This window comes from Pongo pygmaeus, chromosome 13 (genome assembly GCF_028885625.2).
Source record: "Pongo pygmaeus isolate AG05252 chromosome 13, NHGRI_mPonPyg2-v2.0_pri, whole genome shotgun sequence".
Classification (NCBI taxonomy): Eukaryota; Metazoa; Chordata; class Mammalia; order Primates; family Hominidae; genus Pongo; species Pongo pygmaeus.
In genome coordinates, this window is record NC_072386.2 from 87,092,124 (window position 1) to 87,108,164 (window position 16,041).

General features: G+C 43.9%; 1 protein-coding gene across 2 annotated transcripts; it reads right to left on the reverse strand.

Moving 5' to 3' along the window:
* Positions 1-402: 402 nt before the first annotated feature.
* On the reverse strand, positions 403-15,786 carry PRXL2C (peroxiredoxin like 2C). 2 transcript variants are annotated; one of them, XM_054502916.2, is made up of 6 exons: positions 15,521-15,786; positions 15,142-15,210; positions 12,032-12,085; positions 11,763-11,868; positions 6,261-6,392; positions 403-2,240 (listed from the first exon to the last, which is right to left on the reverse strand). In XM_054502916.2, the coding sequence occupies exons 1-6, from the start codon at positions 15,710-15,712 to the stop codon at positions 2,113-2,115; spliced, it is 681 nt and encodes a 226-aa protein (XP_054358891.1). In that variant the 5' UTR covers positions 15,713-15,786; the 3' UTR covers positions 403-2,112. The 2 variants fall into 2 exon arrangements, with proteins under 2 accessions (XP_054358891.1, XP_054358892.1); XM_054502917.2 differs by lacking the exon at positions 6,261-6,392 and having other exon boundaries at positions 15,521-15,780.
* Between the last annotated feature and the right edge of the window lie 255 nt (positions 15,787-16,041).

The following is a 16,041-nucleotide window of genomic DNA, read 5'->3' on the forward strand; positions in this document are numbered from 1 at the left end:
CTCCGCCTCCCGGCTTCACGGGTTCACGCCATTCTCCTGCCTCAGCCTCCGGAGCAGCTGGGATTACAGGTGCCCGCCACCACGTCCCGCTAATTTTTTGCATTTTTAGTAGAGACGGGGGTTTCACCGCCTTAGCCAGGATGGTCTCCATCTCCTGACCTCGTGATCCGCCAGCCTCGGCCTCCCAAAGTGCTGGGATTACAGGCGTGAGCCACCACAACCGGCCCACACTTGGTATAACTTTAATTGAAAAAAAAATCTACATATAACTGGGCCCGTGTAGTTTGAACCTATGTTGTTCAAGGGTCAACTGTATATAATTTTTGTATAAGCTTGTGATTCAGCAGTATTGTCTAAAATCAGCAAAGGTCACCTTTAGTATGTAAAAAAATCACAAAATAGTTTAAATGAGAAATTTCATTTTTATTGAATAAAAACATTATACAAACATGAAGATATATTCAAATATTTGAATACATTAGTTTTTTTGTAACTTTATATGCTTCATATAAAAGTACTGAGTTCAAAGCAGTATTGTACTTGCTAATCATTACCAAAATTCTGATTTTGCTATACTTTTCATCAGGATTTCTGGGACACTTCCCAACTAAACATATTAAGATTCTAGAAAAATAGGCGGGGCGCGGTGGCTCACGCCTATAATTCCAGCACTTTGGGAGGCTGAGGCAGGCGGATCACCTGAGGTTGGGAGTTCAAGACCAGCCTGACCAACATGAAGAAACTCCATCTCTACTAAAAAACAGAAAATTAGCCAGGCATGGTGGCGCATGCCTGTAATCCCAGCTACTTGGGAGGCTGAGGTGGAAGTTGCAGTGAGCTGAGATTGAGCCACTGCACTCCAGCCTGGGCAACAGAGCAAGACTGCAACTCAAAAAAAAAAAAAAAAAAAAAAGCCAGGCACGGTGGCTCATGCCTGTAATCCTAGCACACTGGGAGGCCGAGGTGGGCGGATCATGAGGTCAGGAGGTCAAGACCATCCTGGCTGTTATAACACGGTGAAACCCCATCTCTACTAAAAATACAAAAAATTAGCCGGGCGTGGTGGTGGGTGCCTGTAGCCCCAGCTACTTGGGAGGCTGAGGCAGGAGAATGGCGTGAACCCACGAGGCGGAACTTTCAGTGAGCCGAGATCATGCCACTGCACTCCAGCCTGGGCAAGAGAGTGAGACTCCGTCTCAAAAAAAAAAAAAAATTATTATAGTTCCCTTTCAAAAAGCACACCAACCATATCTTAAATATCTAAAACAATTTTTTTTTCTCTATAGCTCCCCCAACCCCCCAAAATCCTAGTGAAACGGATAGCAAGTATGTAGTTTCAGAAGGTGCTGTGGACACTGGCTATATGTGAAATGTTCGGATTGCCACACTTCCTCTGAGTAAAGCAATTACGATGGAAAAGTAGACTATAGCTTATATAATTTTGCTCTTTTGTGAAGGTTGTTATGTGGCATAAAATTGTCCTATAATGTTTAAAGACCTTTTCCTGGCCCTATAATATTAATCATGCTTATTATATAACAGTTGGGAAATACAGAAAAGTACAGAAAAGAAAATAATAACACTGTAATCTTAACACAGAGATACCTACTGGCAACATTTTGGTGTTTTATTTCCTGTCTTTTTCCTAAGCATACAAATATATACATATAAAAATGCAGTTACATTGTTGACAGGTTTGATATTTTGCCTTCTTCACTGAATACAATGGTCTTGTGTTGCTCTCCCGTCCCTTTATATATTCTTCGTCAGAATTTATATTGCCAAAAAAATCTTTCATTGACTGAATATACCATAATGTATAATAATTTAGAGTATTTATGATTTTATAGCTTTTAAAGTTATATTTTATATATTCATTTTTGTTATTTTGTATAAAATGTTAAAAGCTATAAAATGGAAGTATATAACACATTTTGACAACTGATGCTTCCCAGCATGCAATTCAACTGGTTCAAGCCCCCTTTATGCTTTCCTAACTCCTCAAAGGCTGGGAAGGGACAGCAGGTTAGACACCGCACGAGGATATTACACCTAGGCATTGAAGGTCACATTCCAGAAGGTCCAGTTGAAAGTGACTGAGTGCATTTTAAGTCACACATTGATAACTGAAGGTCCGTTTGTAAAGTTCACATGCTGAACTCCTACAAGCTGTAAAACAGAGTTGATAGGTTTGTGATCCAACCTATTCCTATCGCGGTGTATAAAATGGATGTTGTTACCTAGAAGAGAATAAGAATAAAAGGCTGAGGCATAGTATTATTCATCAGATTTACTGCTTGCTAAAATCAAGGAAGCTTTTCAACCTTTAATTAGTCCAAAGGGAAAAATTAATTACCTGGAGTGCATTATATTCTCTATATAATGCCATAATAATTTTTAATCATCGTAATAAAGTATGACAAGGATTATGGTTAAATAAGAGCGATACTTGATGTTTTATGAGATCCAAGGGGAAAGATTTTTAAATTATAACCTTCTGTTAGGTTTTATTAAATATAATTAAATAAAATGTCCTGTCAGACGGGCAGAATACGGAACTCACATAGATATCAAGCTGGAAAATCACATCTGTTTCTTAAATCTAATAACAAAATAAATATAATAAGGAAATAAATCACTCACTTCAAAAAATCCACTCCCAAATACTGATTTAACAGGCTATCTGTATTATAACCATAGCCCAAAAGAGGCTCTAAAATAAGGCCTTAAAAGACAATCAGTTACAATACACTTAGATGTTCACAATCCTTACATCTGTTCAAATACAGATTTTATAATTTATAATCATAAATTTACAATCTAGTTTCTGTTTGATTCTTGAACTCAAGACCAGAATTTTAACTTAAACCATTAGATTAAGTATATGAGGCATGTTTTCTTTTTTTTTTTTGAGACGGAGTCTCGCTTTGTCGCCAGGCTGGAGTGCAGTGGCACGATCTCGGCTCACTGCAACCTCCACCTCCTGGGTTCAAGCGATTCTCTTGCCTCAGCCTCCCGAGTAGCTGGGACTACAGGCTTGCACCACCATGCCCAGCTAATTTTTGTATTTTGAGTACAGATGGGGTTTCACCAGGTTGGCCAGGATGGTCTTGATCTCCTGATGTTGTGATCCGCCCACCTCGGCCTCCCAAAGTGCTGGGATTACAGGTGTGAGCCACTGCGCCCGGCCATGAGGCATGTTTTCTAAGCACAGCTGGCCTTCTGCATCCATGGGTTCCGCATCCTCATTCAACAAACCACGGATTGAAAATATTCAGGGAAAAAAAGATAGCTGCATATCTGCTGAATATGTACAGACATTTTTTTTCCTGGTCATTATTCCCTAAATAGTATAGTACAACAACTATTTACATTGCATTTGGTATTATAAGTAAACCAGAGATGATTTAAAGTGCAGGGGAGGATGTGCATAGGTTAGATCCAAATACTACAGCATTTTATGTGAGACACTTGAGCATCTCAGATTCTGGGATCCACTGCAGGTCCAGGAACCAATCCGCCATGGATGCTGAGGGATGACTGTATGGTCCCAAGTTGGCACACAAATGATGCTCTCCATGTGCTCTTTCTTCTTTACTTATTTATTTTTTGGGACAGCGTCTCGGTCTTTCGCCCAGGCTGTAGTGCAGTGGTTTGATTTTGGCTCACTGCAACCTCCACTTCCCAGGTTCAAGCGATTCTCCTGCCTCAGCCTCCCTAGTAGCTGGGACTACAGGTGCATGCCACCATACCCGGCTAATTTTTTGTATTTTTAGTAGAGATGGGGCTTCACCGTATTAGTCAGGATTGTCTCGATCTCCCAATCTTGTGATCTGCCCGCCTTGGGCTCCCAAAGTGTTGGGATTACAGGTGTGAGCCACCGTGCCCAACCCATGTACTCTTTATTCTTACACAACAGAAGATGTGGACAAATGACTCAGAGACATGGAGATAAGGGACTCAAAAACATCTCCTTTTGGGTCTGAGGATGGAAATAAGTTGTTCAGAAATATGGCTAATGTCATTCTGGGCTAATGCAAAGGATTCATTCTCATTAATCAGGGCTTCTTTTTATAATGAATCTGTTATAAATTCATGAGAGGGAGGGAAAGGGAGATTTTGGCTACAATGTTCCAGCTGCAAAAAGCCCAAAAGTCATATTACTCAGTCAAAACCCTCCTTCTAAAAAATATGGTATTGGCTGGGTGTGGTGGCTCACACCTGTAATCCCAGCACTTTGGGAGGCAGAGGTGGGCAGATCACGAGGTCAAGTAATTGAGACCATTCTGGCCAACCTGGTGAAACCTCACCTCTACTAAAAATACAAAAATTAGCTGGGTGTGGTGGCAGGCGCCTGCAGTCCCAGCTACTAGGGAGACTGAGGCAGGAAAATCACTTGATCCCGGGAGGCGGAGGTTGTAGTGAGCCAAGATCACACCACTGCACTCCAGTCTGGTGACAGAGCAAGGCTCCGTCTCAAAAAAAAAAAAAAAAAAAGTTATTTATTAAAGTAAATATTACTTGTATAACTTTTATAAGCTATGCTCATTAAGCAGACAGTTTTAAAGACGAAGAAAAAACAAAAAGATGATCTTACAACATAGTGATTTAGGCTTTTGGACCCTGTCTGATATGGGTGTTTGTCCTTTGCTGCAATGCTGGAACACAGTAGAGATCTAATCAGTTACAATACACTTAGATGTCCACAATCCTTACATCTATTCAAATACATCTGTTCAAACACTTAGCAGAGACGAGCCAAAGCAATCTCAGGTGGTCCACACCCATCAATAAAGTTGTTAACAGTGTGTGGCTTATAGTTGGACCTCAATCCCATTCTTTTTTATTTTTTGAGAGGGAGTTTCCTTCTTGTCACCCAGGCTGGAGTGCAGTGGCACGATCTCGGCTCACTGCAACCTCCGCCTCCCAGGTTCAAGTGATTCTCCTGCCTTAGCCTCCCAAGCAGGTGGGATTACAAGCATGCACCACCATGCCCGGCTAATTTTTTGTACTTTTAGTAGAGATGGGGTTTCACCAAGTTGGCCAGGCTGGTCTCAAACTCCTGGCCTCAAGTGATCCACCAGTCTCAGCCTCCCAAAATGCTGGTATTATAGGTGTGAGCCACCGTGCCCGTCCTCAATCCCAATCTTATGGGATGAGCTGTCCCTAGCACTGATTTACTTGCTGACACTGAGTAAGTCTCCTAGTTTTGTTAGGTATAAATAATTACATGGATTCTTTTTGTTAGGTATAAATAACTACATGGATTCTTTTTTTTTTTCTTTTTGTGAGACAGAGTCTCACTCTCTCACCCAGGCTGGAGTGCAGTGGTGTGACCTCGGCGCACTGCAAGCTCCGCCTCCCGGGTTCACGCCAGTCTCCTGCCTCAGCCTCCCGAGTAGCTGGGACTACAGGCACCCGCCACCACGTCCGGCTAATTTTTTTTGTATTTTTAGTAGAGACGGGGTTTCACCGTGTTAGCCAGGATGGTCTCGATCTCCTGAACTTGTGATCTGCCCGCCTCGGCCTCCGAAAGTGCTGGGATTACAGGCGTAAGCCACCGCACCTGGCCAGATTCTTTTCTTGAAAATAAAAAAAAAGCATGTGACGATTTTCCCCTATTTGGAAATGTTCATCTCCACTGAACATTCCTAAATAGCAGAGTGTGACAGCCATATACAGATCGCCAGCCCACAGGTGACTGTGGGAAATCATCCAGGCATGGGATGATGGGCACGCTCATCAAATACATAAACATCAAAATACACAGAAGCCTTTGAAAACAAAAGATGCCCCCCTACAAAAGCACAGCATCCTGACTGTAATGCCAAGATGTCCATTTGTACAGGGTGTCTGCTTTATGAAGAAAATGGTGGCCTCTGGGCCGGGTGCGGTGGCTCACGCCTGTAATCCCAGCACTTTGGGAGGCCAAGGTGGGTGGATCACGAGGTCAGGAGATCGAGACCATCCTGGCTAACACAGTGAAACCGCGTCTCTACTAAAAATACAAAAAATTAGCCGGGCCTGGTGGTGGGCACCTGTAGTCCTACCTACTCGGGAGGCCGAGGCAGGAGAATGGCGTGAACCCGGGAGGCGGAGCTTGCAGTGAGCGGAGATTGCGCCACTGCACTCCAGCCTGGGCGACAGAGTGAGACTCCGTCTCGGAAAAGAAAAAAAAAAGAAAAGAAAAGAAAATGGCGTCCTCTGAACTTGTAAAAAGCACAAGACGTCTACCGCTGAACCTGGGCTTTGATGCTTACCTGGACCTAAAATGAGGGTTCCACCTTGCTGAGCTGGGTCTCCTTGAAAATCAAAGAGAGGGCCAGTCACTGCCCGCCACAGGCTCCGAAGGCTTCCTGAGAGTAGATTTGATTTTATGTGGGGGCTCTGTCCTGAAATGTCGAAAATTGTCTTTAGATGTCATTTTATATTCAATTTGATAGTAAGAAGATAATGTATTTCTAGAAAACATTCTGTTTCTTCCTTCAAAGAATGGTTTCTCAATCTTTTACCATCAACATTTTGGCTCAGATCATTCTTTGTCCTGTGTAATATACGGTGTTTTGCAACATCCTTGCCTTCTATACCCACTAAATACCAGTGGCACCGTTTACCAAGTTGTAAAAACCAAAAATGTCTTCAGACAATGCCAAATGTCTCCCAAGGGAGAGAGGAGTAAATGTCCCAGTTAAGAACTACCGCTTTAAAGGAAAACGTGATGATGGACCCACATCGTTTTCCGCCACAGAAAAATGTCAACTATAGACTTCTCAAATTAGCAGTGCTTTCCATTTTAATTCCCCATTTATACTCTGTTTACAACAGTCTCACTTATTAATAGGCAGCTACAGTCCTTTTCAAGAGACATTGTGACACAGACTACTACGTGTTGGTCAAAACCTGTTTCCTCTTTCTGGGCCCACAGCTGAAGTATATTTTCCAGTCTTAGTTGCAGTTAGGCAAGGCATGTGACTATGTTATAAACAATGAATGAAATGATCTGTGCTGCTTCCAGGCCAAGCTCCTCCCACAAGTGATTCTCATGTTCCTTCTACATTCTTGGAAGGCTTGGGTTGAAGGTGGCATTTGGCACAAGATGGAAGGTGCCTGGATCCTGGAACTGCTGCTCAAGAGGAAAGGCATCCAAATAGAAAAACCATTCTTGAAATTTTTTTTTTTTTTTTGAGACGGAGTTTCACTTTCGTTGCCCAGGCTGGAGTGCAATGGTGCGATCTTGGCTCACTGCAACCTCCGCCATCTGGATTCAAGCGATTCTCCTGCCTCAGCCTCCCAAGTGGCTGGGATTACACGCATGTGCCACCATGCCCGGCTAGTTTTCTATTTTTAGTACAGACGGGGTTTCTCCATGTTGGTCAGGCTGGTCTCAAACTCCTGACCTCAGGTGATCCGCCCGCCTCGGCCTCCCAAAGTGCTGGGATTACAGGCATGAGCCACCGCAGCCGGTCCCGTTCTTGAAATTTAAGATAAAAAGAAATAACCTCCTACCATGTCATGCTACTGAGACATGGGGGCTTAGCTGTGACAACAGCCACTGCAGCTACCTCTTCACTTCTCCTTGGCTGTCAGTTTTCTATTTCTGTTATCACAGTGGCTAATACTTAATTTCCACTTCATTGGAGCAAAGAAACTCAGTCTCTTTATTCTCCTTGTAATTAATTTTTCTCCTATCCTTGCCATTTATGTCTTACTTTTAACTTTTTATTTTAATGACTATGCAAGCCTTTGGCCTGCCTAATTTCCTAATATTTCCAAATACCTATTATTTCTCTTAATCTCTTCAACTCTTTGATTTCTTTCATGTTTACATTATAATGAGCATTTATCTTACCAAGAAACAAATACAAGCTCACTAGCATAGAGACTTGAGTAAAAGATTAAGTTTTACTTTGTTTTTTAAGAGACAGGATCATGCTCTGTTGCTCAGGCTGGAGTGCAGTGGCACAATCATAGCTCACTGCAGCCTCAGACTCCTGGGCTTGAGCGATCCTCCCCTGTCAGCTTCCTAAGTAGCTGCGACCACTGGTTCACGCCACCAATGCTGGCTAATTTAAAACTTTTTGTTGTTGTTGAGATGGGGTCTCACTTTGTTGCCCAGGCTGGTCTCAAATTCCTAGCCTCAAGTGATCCTCCCACCTCCGCCTCCCAAAGTGCTGGGATTACAAGTGTGAGCCACCGTGCCTGGCCTTGAATTTTACTATCCTATAGGATTCTATATGTGAAATAAATGCTCAGAAATCCAAACTCTCTCCTTATTTTTTAAAATTCAAAAAAAAATTTTGAGACAGGGTGTCAATCCGTCACCCAGGCTGGAGTGCAGTGGCACGATCATGGCTCACTGCAGCCTCAACCTCCCAGGCTCCAATCGATTCTCCCGCCTCAGCCTCCCGCATAGCAGGGAGTACAGGCACGCACCATACCCAGCTAATTTTTGTATTTTTTTGTAGAGACAGGGTCTGGCCATGTTGCTCAGGCTGGTCTCGAACTCCTACACTCAAGAAGTCCTCCCACCTTGGCCTCCCAAAGTGCTAGGAATGCAGGTGTGAGCCACCACACCCAGCCCAAACTCTCTTCTTATGTCCAAAGAAGGGGTCAATTAATATTTCAGAAATTTTAGAAATTCAACTTGAGATTCCATAACCTAGAAGTAATCTTTGTTGTCAAGCACAATCTAGTTTTGCCAGTTTGAATTTAATTCTTTTGTGTCAAACTCCTGTTTTTCAGTCTTCTACAAACCCAGTACTCCCTTGTATGTAATGGCTTCATTTTCTTATTCTTCATCTTTATAAAATAGGCACCATTAATTTTAAATTATAATTGTATAATATATTTTTAGTGCCTTAGTTTTCAAGTAAGACTATTCTGAGACTGATTTTGAGATTTATGCTTTATGTTTTTTTTAAGGAGAAACCTTAAAAAAATTATTTTATGAGAACCTAATATTTTGTTTGGCAATGCAGTCCTTCAACACAGGCTGAAGTAGTGAAGATTTGAATACACCCTCTCTTAAAATTACAAGCATATATTCAACTTAGTATTCATCTATTTACTTTGCAATTCCATATCTTTATTGTGACAATGAATAGTGAGGTGTTACTGAAGTGCAACTCACAGTTTATATCTAAAGTGCTAAATTTTTTTTTTTTGAGACGGAGTTTCGCTCTTGTTGCCCAGGCTAGAGTGCAATGGCACAATCTTGGCTCACCACAACCTCTGCCTTCCAGGGTCAAGCAATTCTTCTGCCTCAGTCTCCCAAGTAGCTGGGATTACAGATGTGCACCACCACACCAGGCTAATTTAATATTTTTAGTAGAGACGGGGTTTCTCCATGTTGGTCAGGCTGGTCATGAACTCCTGACTTCAGGTGATCCGCCCGCCTTGGCCTCCCAAAGTGTTGGGATTATAAGCGTGAGCCACCGCGCCCAGCCCTAAAGTGCTAAATAATTAAACAGACCTTACACATGTTGAAACTCTGTTACAGCACATGAAAACTGTGTACCAAAAAGTAAGGTTCATAATCTGTACTGCTATGATTTCCTATACTAAAGAGAGAGAAACAAGCAGACTCTATGTTTACGCCAGCTCATCATTAGTTCTGATCAAGTTTAGGTCTTTTTCTTTAAAAACATCTATAAAGGAGCTGGACGCGGTGGCTCATGCCTGTAACCCCAGCACTTTGGGAGGCCGAGGCAGGTGGATCACCTGAGGTCAGGAGTTCGAGACCAGCCTGACCAACATGGAGAAACCCCGTCTCTACTAAAAATACAAAATTAGCAGGGCATGGCGGTGCATGCCTGTAATCCCAGCTACCCAGGAGGCTGAGGCAGGAGAATCGCTTGAACCCCGGAGGCAGAGGTTGCAGTGAGCCCAGATCGTACCATTGCACTCTAGCCTGGACAACAAGAGTGAAACTCTGTCTCAAAAAAAGAAAAAAAAAAAACAAAAAACCCATCAATAAAGGGATCATACAACTCTGCCTCACAAACAACTCCCAGACCCATCCCCTCCTCTCTATCCCCTCTTGAGGCCTTGCCATTTCTTTCTAGCTTATGTCTGCCCTACAACCCTGTCACAAATATCACTGGCTCTGGTTTGGCCAGCTCCAATCCCTGCTCCACATGGGTTATATGACTGTCTCACTTCTCTGCTTCAAACACTTGTATAATTCCCCAGCCACTTCATAATAAATCCAAACTCCTTGGCACATTACCCCAGGCTCAACATGAACTGGCCGTAACTTATCCCTTGGCTCACACCAATTCCCCTAACTGGGTCTTACACTCTGGCCAGAGGCAGGGACCTGTATTTTTCTGAAGGAGTCATGTTTTCTCATGCCTTTGTGCTTTTGCACACGCTACTTTCTGTCTAGAGCACCCTTTCCCACCCTCACTTCACCCAGCTAACTCCTTTCAGAGTGAGCTGAGACCTCATCTCTGAGAAGCCCTCCCAGATCCTACTCCACTTAAATTGCTGACAAAGGTATTTCTAGTCAGGAATGCCTCCCTCCATCACTGGCCCTTAGATGGTATTGTAATTAGCTGTTTGTGCCTGTCTCCCAGAGTAGATGATGAGTCTGCATGGTGGGGACTATGTATTTTATCACTGTCCTCCTGGGAGCATCCAACACAGTGTGGGTATCAAATAAGAGGTTGATAATATTTATTCAAAATTATTGATTTTTGTTTGAATTGAGTTCTCTTATCTGGCATTTCAGAAACACACATAAGCAGTACAACTCAAGTTTTCTAAGCTCTATTAATTACAAGGAACTGTGGCAAGGGCAGAGAACACAGATAATGTAAAGATGAATAAACATGAAACTCTTCAACTAACTATACTCTCTGGTCCCCTTAAGTGCCATAATAGAGTATATAATGAAGTGCAGTGTGCTGTGAAAGCAACAGAGAAGCAATGACCTCTGCTTGAAGAGTGATTCAGAGCCCCTTTCAGTTGGGTGATTTCAAATGATAAGTGGGATTTCCTCAATTAAAGGAGATGGGGTATTAAAGCCACGGTACTGAGGTATAAAATTATGTGAACTTAGTACTACTTTTTGTTTAATTACAAAAGTAAAATATACTTGTGAAAAATACAAAAGCCAATTTTCTCACTCCCCTTCTTGAGGTAAACACTACCATATCTTTTAAAACCTATTTCATCATGTGCGCGCGCGTGCATACACGATCTTTATGAAAATCCTTTTTGTTTTCACAAAAATGGAACCACATTGAAAACACTTCTGCAACTTATTTCCACTGAATAGTGCTTTGCTAACAGCCTTCCATCTCATTACACCCAGAAAATGAATCTTCTGGAGCCTGGTGTATCTGGACCACTTATTAGAATAAAAAGCAGCCTGAGGCCGGGTGCAGTGGCTCATGCCTATAATCCCAGCACTTTGGGAGGCTGAGACAGGTCAGGAGTTCGAGACCAGCCTGGCAAACATGGTGAAACCCTGTCTCTACTAAAAATACGAAAAATTAGCTGGGCGTAGTGGCAGGCGCCTGTAATCCTAGCTACTTAGGAGGCTGAAGCAGGAGAATCATTTGAACCCAGGAGGTAGAGGCTGCAGTGAGCCGAGATCACACCACTGCACTCCTGCCCCAGCAACAGAGTGAGACTCCATCTCAAAAAAAAAAAAAAAAAAGCCTGATTTATGAATTGACCATGTTTCCCTATGCATATATACACAAATATGAAAATACACCACCAGTGTTTTGTATTTGAGACATGTTATGTCTTACCTGAGGAGGCAATTTCTTCACCTCTTTTCATTCCCAATCTTTTATAAATTTCTCTCTCAGGATCGACATAGATTTCATGAGAATATCCAGTCAGTTTGCAAAAAGGCTGAAAAGAGAGAATGGTTGGAATTTTTACAAGAACAAATGAGAGAAAAGTAATGATACTCTAACTTCAGTCAATTTAGCCTACATTTAGTGGTTTAAATAATGTCATTTTTATGTCTGAAACAGATTTTATTCATTAGTCTCCCAATGTACTAGATATTTACCTCAATATGATGGTAGGATGACTGTCCAATCACTATAAGGGTGACATTTGCTTCCTTAGGAGAAAAAAAAGGACATGTATATGTCATTAGAAATTATGCATGTTTTATACAACATCCCTTAACCCAACTCTTCTGTTTCATTCTAATGCCACCTATAGGCTTCTAGAGGAATGGAATAAACAGCAAAATTGTGTGAGTTAATGCAAAGATATGTATGGTAAAATATTAATTCAGATGCTTCTTTTGCTAAGTAGGAATTTCCAGACTTATACATAAGACCTAAAACTATAAAACTACTAGAGGAAAACTACAAAACTGCTACATGACATGGGTGTAAACAATGATTTCTAGAATATGACCTCAAAAATACAGGCAACAAAAGCAAAAATAGACAAATGGGACTATATCAAACTAAAAAGCTTCTGCACAGCCAAGGAAACAATCAACAGAGAAGAGACAACTCACAGATTGAGAGAAGATATCTGCAAACTATACATCTGATAAGGGGCAAATATCCAAAGTGTAAAAGAAATTCAAACAACTTTGCAAGAAAACAACATAGCCTGATTAAAAAATGGACAAAGGGCTGAGCATGGTGGCTTACGCCTGTAATCCCAGCACTTTGAGAGGCCAAGTCAGGTGGATCACCTGAGGTCAGGAAATCGAGACCAGCCTGACTAACATGGCGAAACCCCATCTCTACTAAAAATACAAAAATTAGCTGGGTGTGGTGGCATGTGCCTGTAATCCCAGCTACTCTGGAGGCTGAGGAAGGAGAATCACTTGAACCTAGGAGGCGAAAGTTGTAGTCAGCGGAGATTGTGCCACTGCTCTGCAGCCTGGGGGGCAGAATGAGACTCCGCCGCAAAAAAAAACAAAAACAAAAACAAAAACAAAACCAAAACCAAAAAAAAGGCCAAAGATACGAATAGTTCTCAAAAGACATACAAATGGCCAAGAGATACATGAAAAGATGCTCAAAATCACTACTCATCAGGGAAATACAAATTAAAACTACAATGATATAACCTCACACTTGTTAAACGGCTATCAGTAAGATGCAATGTTAAGTGTTGGTGAGGATGTGGAGAAAAAGGAACTTTTGTACACTGTTGTTAGGAATGTAAATTAGTACAGCCATTATGGAAAATAGTCTGGAAGTTACTAAAAAAAATTAAAAATAGAACTATAATATGATCCAGCAATCCCACTACTGGGCATTTATCCAAAGGAAATGAAATCAGTATGTTGAAGAGATATCTGCACTCCCATGTTTTATTACAGCATAATTCACAATACCAAGATATAGAAGCAACCTCAGTGTTCAACAATGGATAAATATGAAGAAAATGCGGTATCGGCTGGGCGCGGTGGCTCACGCCTGTAATCCCAGCACTTTGGGAGGCCAAGGCGGGTGGATCACGAGGTCAGGAGATCGAGACCATCCTGGCTAACACGGTGAAACCCCGTCTCCACTAAAAATACAAAAAATTAGCCAGGCGTGGTGGCGGGCGCCTGTAGTCCCAGCTACTCAGGAGGCTGAGGCAGGAGAACGGCGTGAACCCGGGAGGCGGAGCTTGCAGTGAGCTGAGATCGCGCCACTGCACTCCAGCCTGGGCGACAGAGCGAGACTCCATCTCAAAAAGAAAAAAAAAAATGCGGTATCACATTTGGTCATAAAAAAGACATTTTTCTGTTATTTGCGACAACACTGGATGCACCTGGAGGACATCATGTAAGTGAAATAAGCCAGGCACAGGAAGAAAAACACCGCATGATCTCACTTACCTATGGAAACGAAAAAAGTAGACTGTAATGATGGTTACCAGAGACTGGTTACTCAGGGATAAGGAAAAGGGAGATGATCAAAGGGTACAAAGTTTCAGTTAAACAAGAGGAATAACTTTTAGAGATCTGTTGCACAGCATGGTGACTACAGTTAACAATGTACACTTCAAAATTGCTAAAAGACTAGTTTTTACACCTTGTCATCCCAAAAAAATAACTAAAATCACTATCTGACATGATGGATATATTATCTCGATTTAATCATTCCACAACGTAAATGCCTATGAAAATATTACACTGTATCCCATAAACACATACAATTATATATGTCAATTTTTAAAAAGAGAATAAAAGGATACGCAGAGGAACAGTCAAAACATTGTTTTCAAAATGATATAGTCAATAATTCTCTATATTCTCCCCAAAGACATTCTTTTTTAAAAACTCTGTAGCACAGTTTTTTTTTTTTTTTTCTTTTTGAGACGGAATCTCACTCTGTCGCCCAGGCTGGAGTACAGTGGTGCGATTTCGGCTTACTGCAACCTCCGCCTCCCGGGTTCACGCCATTCTCCTGCCTCAGCCTCCCGAGTAGCTGGGACTACAGGCGCCCGCCACCACGCCTGGCTAATTTTTGGTATTTTTAGTAGAGTCAGGGTTTCACCGTGTTAGCCAGGATGGTCTCGATCTCCTGACCTCGTGATCCGCCCGCCTTGGCCTCCCGAAGTCCTGGGATTACAGGCGTGAGCCACCGCGCCCGGCCGCACAGTTATTTAATCAATGTTATTTTTTCACATCCTGATTGATAAGGTCTGCTGAAAAAACATGTTTTATAAAGGCTGCTCAATGCCTTCCCTCAAAAAGCTCACTTGGGCACAAACCTATCTGTGCCTCAAGAAAAACAAGTATGTGGCAGTCCTAGGGACATGGAACTTGCAGCCTATTAACATAAACATTTGCACCTTTACGATATATTAGTATTTTCCCATAATGAGCAGCTATTTGAAGCGTAACAAAAAATAAAGGGAAGAAAATAATCATTTCCAGCATTTGTTTTAGGGCATTATCAGTCAACATTTGAGAACAGGCACTAGGTTACCAGGCAACACCACAATTGTTAGTACGTTTACCACCAGGCAGCACCCAGCGAGTTAGGGCAGAAATAGATCTCTGACGTCTCACTCCTTTTGGAGGGGCGAGGGTGGAGAGAGCTGCGGGGAGGGGCAATCTGGGCAGCAAGTGTCGCGCTGGAGCCGCGTCCTCCCCCGCCCCGCTCGCAAGGTCGGCAGAAGCGGGCACTGGGCCGCCCACGCTCGGAAACTCACTTGTAAGAAACTCTTGGGGATTTTGGCCAGATCCTCTACGTATTCCTTGCAGATGTAACACAGGAAATGCTGAAAGCCAAAACGGCAGAAAGGGCAAGTTAGTAAAGCAGCACCCTCGGGCCCCGAAGGATCCCTGTACTTCGCCGTGCGTGACGCGAGCAAAGGCGACGCCTGCAGGGCCAGGACCGGCGGCTCGGGCGCCCGGCGCGTGGGAAGCGGGCCTCGCCCTCGCCCTGCCCCGCCCTAGTTGGGAAGCGGCCGCGGCTGGGCAGGCTGCCTTCCCGTTTCCGTCCTAAGAAGCAGGAGGCGCGGCTCGCATCCCGGCAGCCTGCCCGGGACCCTGGGCCGCGCTTCCCTTCCAGCCCCGCCGCCCGCTCACCCGCACGAACACCACCACGGCGCGGCGCTCCCGGAACAACGCGCCGAACGGTACCCGCTGCCCGCGGGCGTCCAGCACCGGCAGCTCGGCCACGGCGGCCGCCAGGGGCTGCCCGCTGTCGGGGCCGCTTGGGGCCGGGACCAGGGCGGCGCCGCCGCTAACCTGCCGCGTGACCGGGGCGGGCGCGGCCATGACGCGGGGCAGCGGAGGGCCTGGGTCCGCTCTGCCAGCGCGGAGCGGGGCGGGGCGCGCAGAGGCTGGGCGCGGTGGGCGGGGCGGGGCGTGCAGAGGTGGGGCCTGGCAAGTCACGGTCTCCGCGGCGCGGGCCTGGGAGTGAACCCCGCGGGCGGTTCTGACTCAGCTCTCAGGGTAGGGGACAGAGAGAGAAAGTAAGGTCCGTCCAGAGCGAGCAAGCGTTATTGAGGAAGAAAGCCGCCCGCGCCCTCCATAGCCACCTTAGCGGATGTTCTCACCTATTCGAGAACTGGCCGGGCCCACGTTTTGTAAACACACAGGCCGGG

Excerpts from the sequence above, each read along its gene's own strand:
- PRXL2C (XM_054502916.2), bottom strand. The coding sequence starts at position 15,712 with ATGGCCGCGCCCGCCCCGGTCACGCGGCAGGTTAGCGGCGGCGCCGCC. Across the intron at positions 15,211-15,520 it reads CCGTGGTGGTGTTCGTGCGG|CATTTCCTGTGTTACATCTG; the intron begins GTGAGCGGGCGG and ends TTTGGCTTTCAG. Across the intron at positions 2,241-6,260 it reads AACCCTCATTTTAGGTCCAG|GTAACAACATCCATTTTATA; the intron begins GTAAGCATCAAA and ends ATTCTCTTCTAG.